At 32.3% G+C, this 21,808-nt stretch overlaps 1 protein-coding gene across 5 annotated transcripts in view; it reads left to right on the forward strand.

The window, feature by feature from the left end:
* Positions 1-11,609, forward strand: part of LOC129218539 (protein SREK1IP1-like) — a 145,741-nt gene extending 134,132 nt beyond the window's left edge. For all 5 annotated transcript variants that reach the window (XM_054852835.1, XM_054852834.1, XM_054852833.1 and 2 more), the window contains 2 exons: positions 1,460-1,535; positions 10,977-11,609. In XM_054852835.1, coding sequence (XP_054708810.1) covers positions 1,460-1,535; positions 10,977-11,187 — 287 coding nt within the window. In that variant the 3' untranslated portion in view covers positions 11,188-11,609. The remainder of the gene's footprint in view (positions 1-1,459; positions 1,536-10,976) is intronic.
* Positions 11,610-21,808: the final 10,199 nt, after the last annotated feature.

Consider the following 21,808-nt stretch of genomic DNA (forward strand, 5'->3'; position numbering starts at 1 on the left):
TCCCCGCATTTGAATTTGTTTCCGAGTCGACACAAGTCTAAGAAACTGTAAATACATATTTTACTATAAATTTAGTATGTTTATGCATTAAATTTTTAGTACGAAAACAAAGTAAAAATAGTATAAGAGTTGTACATAATTTTTCTGAAATGCGTTTTAAAACTTGCATCTTTAAACCAGAAACTAATCCTTAAAAAGTAAAATGAACTCCTGCAAAACTCCTTACAAACTCCTTACTTTTAATTTTCAAAGTTGAGTATGAACCCTGTAGTAGATACACATATGAGGCAGTGAGAAGCAAAGGGATGTAAGTGGACATTTTCAAGCTTTGTGTAAAACGCGTATAAAGATTACGTCCTAGGTAGTCTTTCATTGATTTTTTGTTTCTAACAGCAGCACTTACCCCAGTAGCAGAAACTTTCTAGCCAGTCTGCGACACTAGTTTGGGCAGTTGAAAATAATCTGCAGCGTCATTATTAGTTTTCTTTTCAGTTTTCATAAAATACGCAAGTCTCTGGTAAAGGTCAAGTCTCAGAAATTTTCCAACTGGCCAGTGGTCACTAGACCAGAAAAACTTAGTAGCCACCAATGTCGCCGAGTTTCAAAGTATAAAAAAGGGGGAAAAGAGAGCAATTTTCACTATTTTTACAAAAATAAGTAGAACTTTGAGCACTATGAAAAACAATTATTCAATACATATTTATTTAAATATGGAAAATTTAAGTTAAAATAGCTTTTTGATTTTTTTTTAATGAATAAATAAATAAATTAGTAAATAAGAAGTTGGCAGGAAACTGCATTTTAGAGGAACGTTTTAGTTTATAGCAAAGCTTCCAAAGCAATGAGGATCAAATACCAATTGTGCAGACAACAATTCACATGTTTCATGAAGAAGTTAGTAAATAAAACATCCAATTCTGCTTTGTTTTTCAAAACTTAGGCACTTAAGCATCTTATCTACTTCCATCTTGTGAATGAACAAATATGGCGACTATGTTTCTATTTGAAATGCTGAAGCATCCATCGCCTTTCCAGTCAAAAGAGGATCTCCAAGCGATCTTTGCTAAGTTGTTTTTCTTTCTTTTTCTTTTTGTTCTTTGGCAAAATTATCTGCAGACCGCTGCAAAATCTGCGACGCCTGTCTCGCGTCTCGCAGTTTCTGCTACAGGGGCACTTACCAGGGCTACTAGTTCTATCTCTTGCCCCAACACAGAGGAGGGGTTTACCTACCATTTGTACTGGTTATGTCCAAATTTTTAATTTTGCCACTTGCATTCCTTTGCTTCTCACTACCTCATATGAGGTTTATAGATTTAGTATTCATAGTAAATATTAAAGGTTTAGTTCATTAAAGGAGTAGTTGACTGAGCAGACTGAAAATGACACCAACGTTAACTCTTATAATGTCATAGAAAGAGATAATTTTTAAAAATTATGGTTTGTTCGTTTTTTTCCACAGAGAAAGAAAGAAGTCTACAGCTGAAAAAGCTTCAGGATGATCGTCAAGAACATCCAAGTTCTTCTACTTTTAAAAAGTATGAAATATTTATATTGGAAATGCTTGAATTTAAGTATTGAACATTGACAATATTATGTAAAACATTTATTATTTTAAAATTATTGCAAAATTAGAGGTCGATCCAGGTTTTATTTTTTGGGGCCCCATTTTATGAAAAGCCAAAATATTTTTGCAAATTTTCTTTATTTTTGCAAAAAAGAAATTGTTGTGAATTTCCCTTTGTTTTCCTGGAAAAAAAGTTATATCAGGTGAAAATTTAAATGTATGTAATACAGGGTGTCGACAGATCAAGGAGATCAGGAAAAAGTCAGGGAACTTTTTTAATCAGGGAAATATCAGAGAATTTTGAAAAAATAACAAAAAATCAGGGCAAATTGATTTTATAAAGAAAAAAATTTTTTTTTTCTTTACAAAATTAAATACTCTAACTGCCTACGCATTTTCCGCTAATTATCTGTTCAAGAAAAAGTAAAACTAATGAGGTGTGATTATACACTGCCGCATATTTGTGCATCTTTTTTCCTCAATGTCAAAGTATTGAATCTTACTTATTAACCACAGGATGAACTTCCTAAGATTACTTCTGTGTCTGTTAGGTTGTTTATTTTACCTTGCTTGTAATTTCCTTTTATGCTTTCAATGCTACGTAAAATGAACAACCGTACAGGGAAAGAGAAAGCCTTCATTAATGCCTTAGTTCCTTTGCCTTTATTCCATTGTCTCGAAGTAATTAGCGTACTGTAATCACAATTTCAAGAAGAAATCTTTGGTTTTTGAATACTATAAAAGCTTAAAAGTTATTAATTCTCATTTTTAATTTAATTGCTAAAATTGAACTTCCAGTAAAAAAAACTTCATTTTTTGCCGTTATACAATTTGTTGTCACCGCAGATTATGAAGGTTTTCTTTTCTTCAGACTTATGGAATGGATGTCAAATGGTTTCATCTGCTTTGCATAAATATGTCAATTAGTTATATAAGAATAACTACATTACTTCTATTCTTTCACTATTACGTGTTATTCTTGCAACAATTATTATACTGTTTGAAAACTTAGTTCAAAATAATTTCAATTACTTTTTACTTCTATCATAAATACACATATGTTTTTAAGAGTAATTTTAATAGTTTCTTAAAATTCTTATGCTAAGTGGTTTTCTGGAAGTAAAGTTTTTTTTTTTTTTAATTTTCTATATTCTTTCCATGTAGAAAAATATAACATACTGTTTCGTAGGGTGTTTCTTCCCGAAAAAATTGACTAGATATGTTTTTTTAAACCATTTTATTAAAAAAGTAGCATCTTTTTAAAATATATCTTTAGTTCAACAACTTTACACAACTTAAAACGTTTAAAATACTGCATTTTATACAAACATACATTGGATTTCAAGTAGAGCAAAGAAAGAAAACCGTAATCACTTATAACGTAAATCAGGGAAATTTGGTGAACTTAATCAGAGAAAAGTCAGGGAACTTTTTTCACAGTTCCTGTCGTCACCCTGCCTGTAATAGTTAAAAATTAAAATGTATACGTTTTTTTCTTTTTCTCTCTCAGTAAAATATCTGATATAATACTTATGAGCTTTTTTTTTTTTTGCTGACAATCCCGATTTTTCATTACCAAATTCGATCATAGTTGAAATCCATGACTTTCAAGGTACAAGGACACCCTGTAAAATATATATTTAATTTCAAACTATTTGGTCATTGAAGAAAAATAAACCAGCTGAAGTCTTCAAAGTTGAAAGAGCGCTTTTAAGATAAAGGTCAAGAATCTAAAATTTTCTAAGTGGCCTGTGGCCACTTGACTAAAAAACGTTAGTGGCCAGCACTATCTCCAAGTTTTGAAGTACAAAAAGAAAGGGGTTAGTTTTAAGGACTTTTATAAAAAAATTTAAAAAAAAATAATAGAACCTCTCACATTCTAAAAGAAAATTATTTAATACCTATTTATTTTCGAAAACCTGCATTTTGGAAAATTTAAGTTAAAATATGTTTTTGAATTGTTTCAAAATAAATGAGTTGATGGCAGGTAACTGCATTTTAGGTGAAATAGTTTTTTTTTTTTTTTTTTTTGTAGTTCATAGCACAGGCTTCAAAGCAAAGAGGATCAAATGCAATTGCGCAGATAAAATTTTACTTTTCAAACAACTAATTAATTAAAAAAGAAAAACATGGTTTATGATACATTTTGTGAAATTTTCAATAGTTTGTGCTGAGATATCTAATTTTGTTTTTTGAAACTTAGGCAATTAATAAACTTGTCTACTTCCACCATGCAAATGACTAACATGATGACTACGCAAAATACTTAACATAAAAGTTTTTTGAATTTGTTGCATAAAAATAAAATCCTCAAAAAACTACTATTTAGATGAAATTGTCAGTTTTTAGCACATTAGAATCTAAAGCAGTGAGGATAAACTGAAGATAAAATTTTAAGGTTAAAAATTTGTATTTTTCAAAAAAATACGAATTAGCCATAAAAAAGAAAGAGAAAGTAGGGGGGGGGGGCGGCACATTTTCCGTTCTTTTTCAATAGTTTGCATAGCTACAAACTTCTAATTTTATTTTTGAAAACTTAGGCACAAAAAGAGTCTTTTCTAATTCCATCTTGAGAATGACCAAAACTGGCTACTATGCCAAACATTAAGATCTAAATTTTAACTAGTAGCATAAAAATATTTTTAAATAAAAAATAGACATGACCTCTTAATTTAGTTGAAGTACTATAGTTTTTAGCAAATTAGCATCCAAAGCAATGAGTACAAAATGGAATTTTAAGTTTTTCAATTCTCAAGAAAACTACAGTCGAACCTCAATTGCTCAAAGCTTATAATTCGAACATTCCTTTATCTTGAAGTTCTCATCGGATCCCAAACTACATTTGATTTCTACCTTCAGAAAGTTTAAAAGTTCTAAAACATCAAAATCAGTCCCATTCGAAACATTACTCAAACGTTTTCTATTGAAATCTAAAGCTATTTCTTCAGGTATTAATTTAATAAGAATAGGAAGCAATAAATGTCTGTACATACCAGAAGTTACATTTAAAGAATCAAAACTTCTGATTTGCACTTCTACAGTACATAACTTTCTAAGAGCAAATGAATTGTTGGAATTTTTTACAGGATGCAAATTTAATAATTTTGACATATGAGCGTTAATAACAAGCTGTTCTCTACCAAATCTCTGTTTTAACAATGTCAAAGCTTTCTCATAATTTTCATCTGTTAGTGCAAAACCATTTACAACGTTAAATGCTGCACCTCCTAATAAGGATTTTAAATATGAAAATTTGTCAATTTTTGTCAAACTATCATTTTTATCTATAGCGTTTTGAAACTGATTAAAAAATTCCAACCATTGACAAGGATTACCAAAATATTTCTTAATAGACAATTTAGGTAATTTAATATTTCTCAAACAATCAGCAGAAACATTTCTATTCAAATAAACATTGTTTTCAATGCTTGAACTTTCAATGTTTTCTTATGAATTCGAAATTGTTTGTACATTAGAGTAAAATTGTTGCTTCATTTTCAACTGAGCAGAAATTTTAAAAATCAAAACAACTATTTTCTGGCCATATTCAACTGCTGCTACAATTTCTGTGTCAAATTCTTTTTCATCGCTAATTATATCTTGAACTTCTTTATCTATTTCTTTAATTTGTTTCAACATTTCAGTTAAATAATCAAGATGTTCTTGTAATGTTCCTACATTATAAGAATCTAATACTTCAACATCTAATTTGTTCACATATTTAGTAACTGTTCCTTTCAGAACAGCTCTTGATTGTTTCTTTTTTTGAAATTTCAAGCTCTTCCATTTTATATTTCTACTGAACAATTATTTAAAATGTTCTCGAATATATTGCTTACCTTGCATCTAATGGCAATGATGTTCGTCACTACCCGGTCGAATTGCACCAAAATGCTTGGCTCGATCTATCGTGGTTCAGCGGATTTGTTCTTTGGGTGCAAAGATACATACATTGTTCTAAATCAAAACTTGTGGAAGAGTAAGCAATTCTACTCGAAATAATATGGAAAAAAAGCTTTTATTTACAGTGCCAAAAACTTAGCTACTACATTCTATTGCATCCATTTCTAATCTACAGTTGCCAGAAAAAGTTTTTAAAGGTCTAATTTTAAAAGTATGTGCATGTGTGCTTTGGAGACTGAGGCTTCGCTCGCATCAATCACAAACAACCAAATATGGCAACTAGATTTCACACAAAGCTGAAACGTTGAAGTATCTAAGAAGCTTCCCGGTTGGACTATACTCAAAATTTATTGGGGGGGGGGGTGCAGATAGACCTACAGTCACACATTTTCTCTATCTCAATACCCTATTTTCCAACTTTTAATTTTTCGATATTTATTGGGGGGAGGGGGGGTCGAATTTGCGATATTTTTAAGATGGACTGAGTCATTTTGGTTCTTTTTTCTTTCTTTTATGAAAACTTTTAATGGGAAGTGGGCTAAAAACAGATACCAACCACGCTAAGGATTTGGAATTGTTGGCCAGTAAATTAGCCAAATTTTTAACGTGTTAGCCAAATTTTAAGTCTTAGTCAAAGACTAACTTTTACTCATTTTAATGTATTTTTGTCTGCAGAAATATTTAATCAGAGAGTGAAATACAACTTAGTTATTGACAATTTTTTGAGGATAAGGGCATGGGTCAATCCAGGAATTCTTGTCTGTTTTTAGGAATTTTGTGAGAAAAAAAAAGCACATTAAGTACAGTTTTTAGACAAATCATGTGTAAATTTTTCAAAAAAACTAAATTCTTTTCCCTTTATAAAAATAATAATAAATGATACTGTAAGCTTGTTATGAAAGAACAAAGGATTTAATCGAGCAAGAGTATATAATTTCACTTGCTCCGCATGCACTTTCTGTTTGAAATTTATAAAATGGCCAAGAAACATGAGTATTCATGCTTGTACAGTAAAAAGGAAAAAATGGCTGAAAACAACTTAAAGTGATATTTATCATTCTTTAATAAATTTGAGAGTAGAAATAAAAGATTTTAATAAAGTAAAGACTGTATTTCCATCTTAGTCCGATGTTTAAGACATCAATCACAATGAAACAAACACACCATGCAACAAGGAATCTGCCAACAATTTCTACGTGGTAGCATTGCTACACTCGATATCCCTCCAATCAGCAAGCGGCGCAAGTCAAGAGGCGAGAGGCAAACATCATCCTTCCTCCAATCTGATGCTAACGCGCATGTGTGCACCTCATTCTGCTTGGAGTGGCTAGATGGTTGGAGGATTAAACAACTTTCAGTGACTGCTAGTTTGGGAGTTTTGTGAAAGTTCTGTTTTTAGGGGTCGGAATTTTGTGAAGGGTCCATTTTTAGGTGTCCAAATTTTGTAAACGGACCTAATTTTTATCTAGATTGATGTCTGAAGGGAGATATTTTTTTTCTGTGGAAATTTCGGTGACTTTTCTGTTCGTCAATAAATTCGCCAAATGCGCATTTTTTTCGCCGAATTTACGATTTTATCACATTTGGTGCATTGGAAAATGCTGAATGCGGTCTCTGGAAAATGAGACTAATTTGAGATGAGTCATGGGAATGGATCTTTTATGCTATCTATAGTTGGAACAAACTGAAACTGGCTGTAGTTGCAGATCTGTTTTTGATAAACAATAGAGGTTTAGCAGTAACTGGTTCTAACTAGACATTCCTCTTTAAAAAAGTGCCCATAAGTAGTTCCAGGTTTTCAAATAAAAACTTATTCTTAAGAATTTGCTATATTTTATTATGCCGATCAAAGACGCAAGAAAAATTATGTTACCTAAAATTTCTCGCCCCCCCCCCCACCCCTCATGTATGGAATTTTTGCAATCACCATAAATTATTGAAATTTGCTAAGTTTGGGCCCTTATCACTCGTTAATAGAGTCCTCTTAACGAATTTCCTAGTTGTGAGATTTTTCTTAATGTGTGAGGAGTTGGAGGCTGGGGCTTAGTGCTGATAACTGGGTCCCGCCATTCCTGATCCTATCCAAAAACTTCTCTTGGCTGTCCTTTTCCTGGCTCCCATGTGGGCAGGACTTTTTCCTTCTTTTCCTTTTCTTTCAAGGATTTTCTCTTCTGTCTGTGGCAGGAGGGCAATATGATACTTTTTGCACCAAACCAAGGTTAGGTTTTCACACAAGGAAGTAGGGCAGTGGAGCACCTCTCTCTCTATTCAGGGCCTGTTTACTGAATAGTAAAACTAGACCATGACCTCTGCTATTTAGGCCCCCAAACAGCTAAAACCATTTTAGCAAATTGCAAAAACTGTTTTGCAACTAGAAAGAACTGTAATGTTTGGCTACAAGAGGGCCCCGAAAATTGTTAGGCCTAGGGCCCACTATATTTTAATCAGGGGGCCTTGGTCAATAAGTTTTGGGGCTCTGCTGGGGCCTCAGAACCAGCATTTGAAACTAAATTTGATTTACTGGAAAAAAATTTAAATTCGCACAGAAATAGCTGCTGAATTTTTCTATAAAACTTATATGTTATGAAGTTATGATTACCTGAATCATATAATATTTTAGCTAAAATATAAATTAATTTATAAAAACTCAAATGAGGTATGATTTTATTTATTAACTTTGCCCGCATGTTATAATCATTATGACAATGCTCCCAATTAAAACTGCTCATTGTATAGCATCTCGGTGATATTACGGTGTTCTCAAGAGCCTTCAAAAGTAATATAGGCCCTATTTTCAAGTATTGTTTGTAGGGGGCTCCTCTAAAAGCCGTATTTATTAGTCAAAAACCCTAAAAATTAACAAAAGGTTCTATTTTTAAGGTTTTGACGAACCCTTGGACTTTTAATAAACAGGCAAGACATTTGGTAAAAAGCTACAACCTAATAAACTGATTATTCTGAACATATTAGATCTGACACAGAATTTTCCATTTGTATACATGCTTATTTATCAACAAATGCAGATGAATTGGTTATTAGAACACCATGCTCATAAGGTCACTTTCACAAAGTCCCAAAGATCCGACTGTAAACCTATATATGGATGCTTCACTTGACAAATCAATTAAATCCATAAAACAAAAGGTTGAGAAAAGTGATGAAGATAGTGTTATCTATAGAAGTGAATGGGCCCTCATGTTATGTTTTCTGCCATCGCAAGATCAGAAATGTACTGAACCAAAAGTTTAATAAATTCACATTCTAAGCATTGATTAAGCTCTTTTAAAGCAGAAATGAGGATTTTTTTTTAAAAGGAGTTAATCGATTTGGTAACTGAGGCATCCATATGTGTCTATGTATGTTTATTAAGGGAAACACTTTCTACCTTGAAAAATTTCTTATTACACCATTGGCATGAAGTAGTCCTATATCAAGGGTTGTGCTATTTTGTCCACTCCATTAAAAACCGCTGGAAAAACCATCCCGGACAAAATGTCATTTGTCCATTTTGTCCACTTCATCAGTAAACTGAAAGTTTTGAGTTTGAAAATAATAAATAATTATGTAGATTTTTCCTATTCAAGTAACATTTTAATCTAAAAATAGCATACATAAATATGTATATAAAGAATTGATTGTAAAATATTTTAAAGTGAAAATTAAAAAAGTAAGATCAGTTGAAATTTATGTAAGTTTGTTAATAAATCAAATGAGTATTAAAATAAATTGTAATGCATGTAATAGCATTTATAAAACAAGCACATCAGCTGTAAGTTTTAAGATGTTTATCTGTGTTACAGCGGTTTATTGCCCATAATAAGTGCATTTATAAAATTAAAAAGGAGAAATAAAAAATTTTTAAAGGTTGGAGTTTCAAAACATTAAAAATTATATTTAAAAAAAAAAAAAGAAAAACTACTTGATATTAATGAAAGAAATGTTCGCATGAAGTGAAATCTGTTCGTGCAATACAAATGTGATGATCAGCAACAGGCTCTGACTAGTCTGCTCCCCCCTAGTCTATTTATTAGTCCCCAATGAAGATTAATGGCCCTTTTAAAGCTATCTACCCTCTTGCCTATTATAGCCTCTTCCGGTATTCTCTCTCACTTTGTTCTGAATACCCACAACCCTACTAAAGTAATTTTTCTTAATTTGTACGACAGTATTATATCCATAAAATATGCTAAGTACATAAATATTTTAATATGGGGTGACATCAATAAAAACTCGAAAAATATAATGGTTATAAAATATTTTTAGTTTATAAATCTTTGTTTTGTATGTATGTCTCCAAGCATTTCATTTGACTTTCCCATTGAGTTTTATTTTCTACTATTGGTTATAATAGTCAAATCATGCCCAATACCTTATTCACAATTAAATTTTATTACTTTTAAGTAAATTATGATCTAAAATTAGCTGCACCAATGTGTAATTAAATTTTTATTTAGATTTAGGAAATTCTGAAGCTAATGATTCTATTTTAATTAAATGATTAATTCATAACAGAAAATGTATCAGAATAGTATACTAATATTATTACATCATAACAATAAATTTATGTATGTATAATCACTTTATTTTTCATTTTGTCCAGTTTCTTTTGGCGTCCCGGACTTTTTACATAAAAAGTGGACAAAACAGCAACCCTGCCTATATCGGTAAAAATGTGCTCGAAAATGGCCGTATAAAGGCCCTATTTTTTAATCTGCTGGAAGAGTGGGAACCCTTTGTGCATATTATTTATGTACTGCTTAAAAGTAGATTCATTGACCTGAAGGGATCCTTACATTTAAGAAAAAAGAAAGTCAATGAAACATTGTAAAAGGGAAGAGGGGTACTATTCAATTTCGTCGGCCCACCCCAAAATATTTTTCTGTATCCGTTCCTGAGGCTCTGACGCAAATACAGGGTGGGGCGTGGGAACTTCCTTTTTTGAATTTGGTGCACAAAAAATGGGGAGCATCACAGAGTAATGTGGACAGACTCATCAGAAAAATTCTGAATGGGAAGTTTTGTCACATCATGCTTTGGTCGAGACAGTATCGTGCATTTACTGTGGAGGCATATTTTTCTAACAGCTGCTAAATTGGAATTGGGACTTCAAATTGGCCTGCACGCTTGCCTGATTTAGCACCCCTATGACTATTTCCTAGGGGATATCTGATTTGTGGGATGTGATGTGTGTAAGCTAGACATGATGATATAAAGTTTCTATTTTTCTTATATGAAGACCACAGATCAAGGTCCCTTATTTCAATGAGTTTAGGAAGTAACAATCTAAAGAGTGATAGAATTAATCTTGCTTTCAATGTTAACCAACTTTAAATCAGCTTATATGGTTGAAATATGTTAAATTTGATCTTGTAAGCTTTGTGTTTCATTTTAAACTTTACATGAACTTTAAATCATGTTTTTAACTTCAATTTTTCAATGTTTACTCAATGTCAAATACATTTGTCTGTCTAACAGATTAGCTGTTGATTTATTTGTCTTTGTTATATAGACGCCACAGATCAAGATCCCCTGTTTCAATAAGTTCAGGAAGTGATGATCAAAAAAACCTAGAAAGTTCCAAGCACAAATCAAAAGCTAAAGCACATAAATCGAAAAAGAAGCATAAGAGAAAACACAAGCACCGAAAAGAAAAATGCCACAAAAAGAAGTCAAAGAAGAAAAAGTCAAAAAATGCATCATCTTCTGATTCAGAAAGTTGATTTTATTATTCAAATTTTTAATAAATTTTTTATTATATCACTGTATTAGAAGTAATTTTCCACAGTAATCAAAAATCCAAGGATTGTGACGACGATTAGAGGCTATGGCATAAGTTCTTCCCGTATCTTACATAAAGCACTTTCTAAATCCTCCCATTTACAATCTCAGGCAAGTAGAATAGAAATGCTCCGGAGCTTCTTACTAAAAAAGGAATTTATCACAGAGGAGAGTTATTCCCAACTTGATAGCCTCAGATTCCCACTAATGCTAATTTGGTGAAGGGGAATATACTTCATTTACACAATCCTTCTCTTTCAATGATACTTTTGTCTGAGCATTGTGCTTTATTTTTTGCTCTATAATATTTGACCTATCACCCTAATGAACATAGGCATTGGCATGACGGTCAACATGTGTCACATACCCCCCCCCCCCAAAAAAAAAAAAGACAGAAAAATCCAGTTGTAAGGAACACTAAAAAAAAAGACAAACGGTCTTGAAGAAAAAATGGCAAATTATCGATCTAAAAAAAGAAAATTGGAATTTTCCTATTATTGTTCACTGCTTTAAAAAAACAATAATTTTTAATTTTCATATTATAATTCAAAACAATTTCACTAATTTACATAACTCAGCCGGGGGCAGATACAAAAAAATCTTTTTTTGGGGGGGGGGGGAGGAGGGCAGAAATTTAATAGCACTCCCCTCACCGCCACATTTGATGTTTCAAACCAAAGTTTTCATTTTTTTTAATGTTTTTTTATTATTTATTTTTCAGGATCCCTTCAGACTAATGATCTACTAAGTACATAAATATTATGCACTAATATACTTTGAATGTGGGTGTAAAACATCTTTAACGTTTCAAGCCAGTTGAATATTAAACCCAATATTATGTCACCAAGATGCTATACATTGAGCCGTTTTTAATTAGGAACATTGTCATAATGATTACAACATGAAGGCAAGGTTTTTCAATAAACCCATATACCCACACCTCATTTGAGTTTTTAAAAATTATTTTATATTTTAACTATAAAATATTATTTAAGAAAATCATACCTATTAAACATATAAGTTTTATTGAAGAAGTCAAAGACTATTTCTGTGTGAATTTCAAAGCAGTTGCTGATTTGTTCTTGAAGCCATGGTACAGTTGAGATAATATAGTGATATTACATGCTGTTTCCATTAATATCATGGTTTTCCATTTTTTATAAGCTGAAAAAGAAATCTATTATTAGCTTTCTGAATCAAAATAAATCTTTTAGGCATGCCTACACATTTTTTGAAGAATGTAAATTATTGATTCCATCAAAGAAGAATTAATGAATGAATTGCAATATTGCATTCTCTTGAATTCGAAACCAGCAAGGTAAATGTATCCTGCCACTCTGACTCTAGTATCACTTCTTTAGCAAACAAAAATGCTATAGAGAAGGCTATTTAAAAATAATGAGTAAAATGGTTAAATAAATTCATCCTTTTGGGGGGCACAGGTCCACTGCCCCCCCCCCTTCCCCCTAAAATCCCCTACTGAACTGAGCACGTCTTTAGTGTAGTTTGTCTATGTATTGCTCAATTTTACCTTCCACGTTTTTTGCAACTTCAGTGAAATGTGACAATAAGAAATGCTCTTCCCTCAAAAAAAAAGTCTTTTTCTACTAGCAAAGTAACTTTAAAATTCTGGTGAAAAAAAAAAGTCCATTTCGATTACAGAGTTCCCTCCAATCAAAGATTCAGGAGTTCTTTAAGGGAGAGAGGAAATTCCAATTTTAGAGCTTCTATTTTAAAAAAATTAGAGTTTCTGAGCCCTGTCCCCGAAACATAATCAAATATTGTTTTAAAATTGCATTTTCGGAATTAATGGGCTCGGGCAGAAAAGTGACAAGCTACTAAAAGTGACTTTTCGATCAAAACTTTTGTTTCTCATAACTAAAATTGAAATGAACATGACAATGGATTATGTCATTTGGAGAAAAATATATTTGGTTTTAGTATTGCACTAAAAAATTCTATAAATATTTTTTTATAAGTTGGAAATAGGCCTACTGAAAAATTCACATCATGTGGCATAATGTTCTTGCCCCGATCCCTTCAGTTGCAGTTTCGAAAAATTAGCAGTGGAAATAGTGGAGGAGGGGCTTAGCTTGAACCTCATTCCTTCCTCTAACGTTTACAAAGATGGTTTGAAATCATGTTTTTAAGACTTCAGATTTGAAAAATTCTGATACTTCTGTTGAGAGCCCCCTTAAACTCATTGCACAGGGTTCGTACGGGTCATGGAAATCCTGGAAAGTCATGGGAAAAAAATAACAGAATTTCAGACCTGGAAAAGTCATGGAAAATTGAAATTTTCATTGAAAGTCATGGAAATTTATTTCAAGTCATGGAAAAATGTTCTGGACAAAGAGAAAGGAACAGTAGCTAAAGGAGCATTAGAAATCTTGAGTGATTTAACAGTATACATAGCACATAAAAGTTATTAAAAGCGGAAAATTGAACGATCCAAATATCAAATCTGAATTTTGAAATCTCATTGCATCCACTTCTGTCGCAGCCGCTTGCCATTTTTTGCGATGTGATTTTACTGCCTGGACATCACTTATTTTGAATTTTCTGTTATTTTCAACACTTCTTATGTTTCATATTCTGTAGTAGCAAAATTTCACGTTCTGAGTTTTGCCACGCCTACTGAAAAAAAAAAAAGCAATTCAATTGCATGCGAGTTCGATTCCATCACTCGTAAGGACTTTATTATTAAATTTATCAGAATTTATCTTAAATTTGTTGAATGTTTTAGAAAATAAAGATCTTATGTCAGGCGATAGGATACAGAAAAAGAAGAATTCTAATGCTCTAAAACAGTAGTATCCAACATACAGCACGCAAAACTAATCCATGCAGCGCACTGCTACGGTTCAATGTCGGGAATTAAACGTGTTCTGGAATTTCTGAACCTATTAATTTATATGCATTTCAAAATATGCAAATTTGTTAACAAAACAAATATACTTTTGAATCAGAAGATTGATTCATTACTGAATGGTTTTTTTTTTTTTTTTTCAAAAACGATCTGATTTAGAAACATAAAGAACTAAACTATGTGGCTTTACTTTAAAGAACCAAAATACTGTCAAGTTACGTGGATGATTAAAGGCACTGTTGGACACTAAAAGGTAACTTTTGAAGCAAATTTATTGAAACTTAGTGATGACTCATTCAAGCTTTGTTCCATTCAATATCATTCTGCCTGTTTTTAAAGAAAAATATCAGACATTTAAGCACCATCATATTCGCTTCACTGCATTTTTACTTTACTTAAATTTATATGATGAAGACAAATAAGAATAGTTTAGTTTTTTAAGTGTGCACTTATATTTTTTCCATTACGAATAAGTGCTTCAATGAGGCTGTGGCATTCATATAGATGTTTTGCTAATGCTCATTTCCAAATATTACCAAGCTTGAGATTAAATAGTGCTATTCTCTTCGTGTAAGGAGGTCATGAAAATTTTCATTGTGAAGTCATGAAAAAGTCTTGGAAAAGTCATAGAATTTTTTCATCCGAATAGAGTATGAACCCTGATTGCAGATTGTCTAAAAATACTTTTGCAACCTCAATGTCAAAAAATTGCTGGTAGAGCCTCTCATGGTTCCCTCCTACCCCTCATAAGGAATAAAACAAATATTTTATTATTGTAAAATATTATCTATACGTATAAATATTATCTTTATATCAGCTAAATCAGGTACAAGGGCAAATGGGGGAATTGAATACTTTCGTAACCTTCTCCTAGCACCACCCGCCAGCAATTGACTATACTATGTGCACAAATTTAAGACCACAACTTTGAAAAATCTCTGAGGGAGACCCCCCCCCCCCCCCCCCAGTTTTCCCATCTCTATTCTTCCACTGACGTCGCCAAAGTCAACCTACACTCTTAATTCAAAAGAGGGAAAAAATAACTCTTTAAAGGAGTGAAATCTTTTTCGCATTCATTCTTTCTGAGTGTTGGCTTTATCGAAAAGAGACGTTTTACGAAAAAAGAAAAGACTCAACATTTTCTTTATTGGAGTGAAATGCAGAAACACTCCTTTTAAAAAGCGAAGCATTTAAAGTCTTTAAAGAGCGATTCAAAAACGTTTTCATTGGTCCGATTCTGTCACGTGATCTTGTTTATGGAGACTCTTCCATATTCTTTCTAGCGCGGTCGTACCAATGTCTCTAGCGAAATGACTTCAACAAATGAATTAAAAGAATTTTTGTTGTCCAGAGGTGTTTTAGAAGAGGATGCACAAAAACTTTATGGTAAGTGCGAAGTTTTATCTTTTTTATTAAAACTTGGTATCTTGAGTTACATCATTAAATCACCCACCACGTGATGCAGTATTACAGCGAACTTAAGTTTTGTTAAAACAGGTTATAATACCTTAGAATTTATGTAAATTGTAAGTTTTTGTTTTAAATTACTGCAACTTCCATCAATTATTTAAGCAACAAAATAACATTTTTGTTTTGTTTAATAACTTTTTAATAAGTATATCACGTAAGGCTTAGTTTGTAAAATTCGACATTGCCTTTCATCCCCTGAATAGAAAATAAATATTTTTTTTTCAAAGAAATTTCTCAGATAATAAAATCATTTTAATGGTTTCAAAAACATTGAAACAGCAAAGGTGTTTCATTTGCAGTGAGCAATTTTATTACGAAACTTACAAAAGCATAGCTAGGCTTGCCAGACGTCCCGGTTTCTCGGATTTCAGGCAAAATCCCGGTGTCCCGACCGGATTACTTTAGGTCCCGGAAAAAGATAAATTTGATTTGATGACCAAAAAAGTCTAAAAATACCTAACTGGGAAGGATTATTTTGGATAACACTGCTCGACCAAAAAAAAAAAAATCTTCAAAATGCTTCTGATATTTCGTCGGCTGATTCTTATTTAAAATGACCCCCCTGAATCCGAATATGACGTCCGTTTCTCCCCTATACGTAGCCCCCAAGTTTTTTTTTCAATTTTCCTTAGTTTTAGGGCCATTATTATTATTATTTTTTTTTTGAAGGTGAAAGAAGCTTTATATTAACTGAACATAATTTTGGTGTGCAAGAGAGGTTCAAAGTTCAAGATCATGAACACTGATCACAAGAAAAGGGGACTTGGGGGGGGGGAGGATATACACCCCCAAAATATTAGAAAAATCACGAAAAACGATCTTTTTATTCTGCTTTTTTAAAAAAGATGTTTAAAAAAAATTCGGAGCAGAATGAGAGTACAAGACTTCCTTCTATGACTCCTATGTCCTAAAAAATTTTTGCGTTGTAAGAAAAATTGGAAAAAAAACTGTCTTGTGAATATCGCTCGAACGAGTGGAATCACAGGTCTTCATTCAAAAAGACATTTTTCTGGCTGATTCTTATGTAAAATGACCCTTTGTTTCCAAATATGACCACCTTTCCCCCCATCTCGTCCCCCTTTTTGGAACCTCACCCCCCCCCCCCCCTCTGATTCAGAGCCATTTCTTTTTATTGCTCTGAAAAGAGTATTTACAATAACAGTAAATATTATTCTGAGTGACTAGAGATGTGCAAAGCTCAAAACCTTGTGCATATCGGCAAAAAATAAAACTTGCCCCCACCCCCAACTAAAAGGCCGATTTTCTAAAAAAATCGGTACATGTGAAAACGGAGATGATATTCGGATTCACGGGGTGAATTTGCAGAAGACTCAGCCGGAATAACCTCAGAAGCATTTGAAATTTTTTCTTGCTGCACAGTGTGTTTGGGGAGGGGATGCCCATATGTTTTCCTTTTTGCTACATATGCACAAGATTTTGAGCTTTGAACATCTGTAGTCATTCATAATAATCTTTACAATTATTGCAATGCTCTTTTCCCCCTCCAAATTAAAAAAAAGGCTCTGAATCAGAGGAGAGGTGGGGGGAGGTTCTAAAAAAAAGGGGCGATGGGGGGGGGGGGAGGTGGTCGTATTTGGAAACAAGAGGTCATTTTACATAAGAATCAGCCAGAAGAATGTCTTTTTGAATGAAGACCTGCGATTTAACTCATATGCACCTTGCGACATTCACAAGTCGGTTTTATTTTATTTATTTTTTTACATCGCAAAAATTTTTTTGGACATAGGAGTCATAGAAGGGAGTCTTATACTCTCATTCTACACCGAATTTTTTTTTACAAATATCTTTTTTAAAAAGGCAGAATAAAAACATCGTTTTTCGTAATTTTTCTAATATTTTGGAAGGGTATACTCCACCAAGTCTCCCCTTTTTGCGATCATAGTCCCCCTTTTTGCGCAGTTAATATAAAGCTCCTTTCACCTTTAAAAAAAATTGTATGTATAGGGGGGAAACGCAGAATGTACATTTGGATTCAGGGGGTCATTTTACATAAGAATCAGCCTACGAAATGTCAGAAGCATTTTGAAGGTTTTTTTACTGGCATAGTGTAATTATACTGTTATTTGAAACATAGACTTGTAAAATTAATATCAAATCAGCTTGTGAGAATTTTTACACCAACATTAAAACCAAATAAACAAGTTTCCAAAAGTAACTATTAACATGTAAGAAATAAAATGTTTACATTTATCTGCTTGTGTCATTCATTACTATTACTACTTCCGGTTTAGGCTCAAAATAAGTATTCATAGCACTGAGAATGAACTACACTCTAAAACATGCTAAAAATCAGCCAGGCGTGTTTCTAATCCGAAGTTTCCGAAAATTTTGAGCTGACAACACATTCTGAAGCTGAAAAATTATTAACAAAATAAAAAAAAAAACTTTAAAAATGTTTATTTTCAATAGTTTCTATTAGCATATTTTCAAAGTTTTTACAGGGGGGGGGGAGAACATTTCATAAATCTGGCAAGCCTAGGCATAGCAGAAATTTATTTAGTTCGTAATGATATAACATAAGCACTGTGATCTGCACCTGTGATACCCGAGAATTCCAAGTTCAATATATTTATTTTTTTACACTATTTGATCAATTTTATGCTTTGCATTTAACCTAACAAATATGCAAAAGCTTAAGTTTTCCTCCCCCAAACCCAATTTAATTGTATATTAAAAAGAAACTAACACAAGAGAAAGACAAAACATAACAACATAATTAAATAAAACTTTGGGGAAAAAAAGTAATCTAGTACTCGCCCGAGTATCAACTTACCTAGGCTACATTTGGAAACAGGCACCAGTCGCACCAGTGCCACCACAAGTGGTTGAAACGGTTGAGTCCCTAATTGAAAACATAGTTCAGCTCGATCATTTCCGAACGCTTGCCGTGGCACCGGTGTTTCTGAATTTAACACTAGTACTCTGTATGGCAGTTTTTGTACTACAAATTAAAACAATGATCAGGGTCGTGCTAAGGATTGCAAGTTGTTACCCAGTAAATTAGCTACATTTTGAATGTCATTGACAAAGTTTAATTGCAACAAATTTTAACTAACATTTTCCGTATAGTGATGTACATTTATTTTTTTTGGCTGGAAATTTAAAAAAAATTTCATTTGCCAATACTTAAACCAAATTAAAGTTTTTCTCCTTAGATGTACGATTTTATTGTAATTGGCGAGGTTGCAAATACCTAGCACGGGCCCTGATTGAGTTTAATTATTGAAATATATTTTCATAGCATTTATATTAATTAATTTCTCTCAAGTTTTTCTACTATTCTATTATTTCACTTATGTTGTTTAATTACTTTCGGGTTGATTTATTCAACTCTCATCGCAATAATGGAATCATTTAAATGTTATAAATGCAATTGTGTTGGGGGAAAAAATATTTCTCAACTTAAACGTCACTTTCGCCAGGTTCATAATATGTCATTAAATGGTAGGCTTGATAGATCTGAATTATTTTTCTGTGCTCAAGGTGCTTGTACCAAAAGCTATTACCATTTCAAATCTCTTGCACGACATTTACTGAAACATAAGTTTGATACTTATCGAGAAAGTATTTCAACAGACCCAACTACACAACAGTCGTCAACATCAACAATTTTTGAAAGTGATCATAATATAGCTAATTTTGTCCCTCCTATTAATAATGCACAGAATTATTCAAATTGCCAGTCTTGGGATTCACAAGAAATGGTTCGTGAAACTGCAGCAAAAATATTATTAAATTTGCAAGGTCAGAGCAACCTTTCTTATACAGCTGCAAATGCTAACATTCAAACATGCACTAATCTTGTCAGCTCCATCACTAACACATTGAAACAGGAAGTAGTTTCCTTTTTAGAAAATCAGAACATCAAAACAGATTCCAAAGAATGCGTTGATCTAATGCAAAAATTTGAGGAGCTATCTGACCCATTCAATGGATTGAAAACAAAGACGCAGCAGTTTGCATATTATAAAAAGAATTTTGGATTAGTGGAACCCAGAGAAATTTTTTTAGGCACCAGAACTGACCAAGTGTTTAATTCTTTACTGAATCAATATGAAACAAAAAATGTCTCAGTTACTTGCCAATATATTTCAATAATTGAAAAATTAAAGTGTATTGTAAGAAATGATGTAATGTTTGATTTTATTTTCAATAAATCAGTAAAATCTTACGATGAAATTCTGAGAAATTATTCAGATGGTGATAATTTTGCTGCACATCCTTTTTTTCAACGTTACCCCCGATGCATTGCAAATTCAACTATATTATGATGACTTAGAAACATGCAACCCCCTTGGATCAAAAACAAAAATTCATGAACTTGGAGCTTTTTATTTCACAATTTTGAACATACCATCAAAGTTCAATTCAACTTTAAAAAATATACACTTACAATCCCTCTGTCATTCTCCAGATTTAAGAGAATTTGGATTTTCTTCCATTTTAAAGCCATTCATGGATGACATTAAAATCCTTGAATCTGATAATGACATTGTGGTTGATATAAAAGGTCAGTCTGTAACTCTTCGTGCATCAATTGCAGCAGTTTCTGCAGACAGTTTAGCATGTCATTCTTTGTTCGGATTTTTAAGTCCTTCTGCTAAACATTTTTGTCGCTTGTGTCTTGTGAATAGAGAGCAGCTGCAGTTCGAATTCAGAGTACATAACTTCGCCCAGCGCAATAAAGCAATGCATAGTCAACATGTTCAGCAAAGTTTAAGTAATAGTAATAATGCCTCTTCATCAGGAGTAATTGAGAATAGTATTTTGCACGAATCAAAGTTTTTTCATGTCACTGAAAACTATTGCTTTGATGCTATGCATGATTTGCTTGAAGGTGTTGCTCAAATGGAATTAAAGCTAATACTTAATCAAATTTTATTTGTTGATCCCATTAACACTTTAAATATAGAATTATTGAACAAGAGAATCCATTCTTTCAAATATGGCCTTGCTGACCGAAAAAATAAACCTTCACCAAATTTAACAAAATCTTCCATTCAAAATATCAAAGACCACACTTTAAAGCAAAAAGCAGGGCAAATGCATTGTCTCATAAGGGCTATTCCATTTTTCATTTTTGATAAAATCAAGACCAACTACTATTTGTATTTGCTACATTTACTCCTAAGAATTATGGAAATAGTTTTTGCACCTGCTGTTACTCGAGATATGGCCTGTTACCTGGAAGAGCTTATTATAGAGCATCATGAGAAATTCAAAGAACTATTTCCTTCCATAAATTTAATAAACAAACACCATCACATGTTGCATTATGCAGACTGCATGACTAAGTTTGGACCTTTAGTTCGTATGTGGTGCATGCGGTATGAGGCAAAACACAATTTTTTTAAGAAACGGGCTAGCATAAATTGCAATTTTAAAAACATTGCTAAAAGTATGGCAACTGTCCATCAATTAGCACAGTGTTCAGCATGGAACGTTAATGGTGCAATGTCATACTCTCAATTTACAGGCAAAGAAGAAATTGTGATATCCTCGAGTAAAAGTTGTGCATTATTATTAGAAGCTGGGTTTGATGAAGATGACATAATAGAAGTTGCAAGAACTGCTATATATTGGGGAGTAGAGTATAGGAGAAATATGTTTGTTTGTGTGAAGACAAATTCAGAGTCAAATTTAAATCCTGTGTTTGGCAAAATTGAGGAATTGCTTGTATTGAATGAGAAATTCATTCTTCATCTTCAAATATGGGACACTGCTTTTTTTCATCCCCATCTGAATGCATTTTGCATAAGAAATCAAAATAAAAGCTTACTAATTGATGTAGAAGAACTCCCATACTGGCACAGTTACAGTACATGGGTACCCTACGGTGAAGATAAACAGTATCTGTCTATAAAACATGCATTGATTTAATTATTTGGTTTTTTATTTTTGTCATTTCAATTCTTTGATAATAGTTAAGTAGTAAAAAAGAAAAGTACAAGCATCATATTCTGGGTTTCACATATTTGATACTAACTTTTGTGGTCAAAAAATTATGAAGGAAATAGTTTTCTCACTGCCATTATTTTTTTTTTAAAAAGTTCATGTAAATAAAAAGTTGATCATGATGTATTATTTTTCAAAAAAGAAATCGACTGTATAAATACTGGATCAAGATTATTAAGTGCTCTACTTATATTTACAGATGAAAACGTGGATTTAAATACGTTTGTCGATTTAAACGAAGAAGACTT

This window comes from Uloborus diversus, chromosome 3 (genome assembly GCF_026930045.1).
Source record: "Uloborus diversus isolate 005 chromosome 3, Udiv.v.3.1, whole genome shotgun sequence".
Taxonomy (NCBI): Eukaryota; Metazoa; Arthropoda; class Arachnida; order Araneae; family Uloboridae; genus Uloborus; species Uloborus diversus.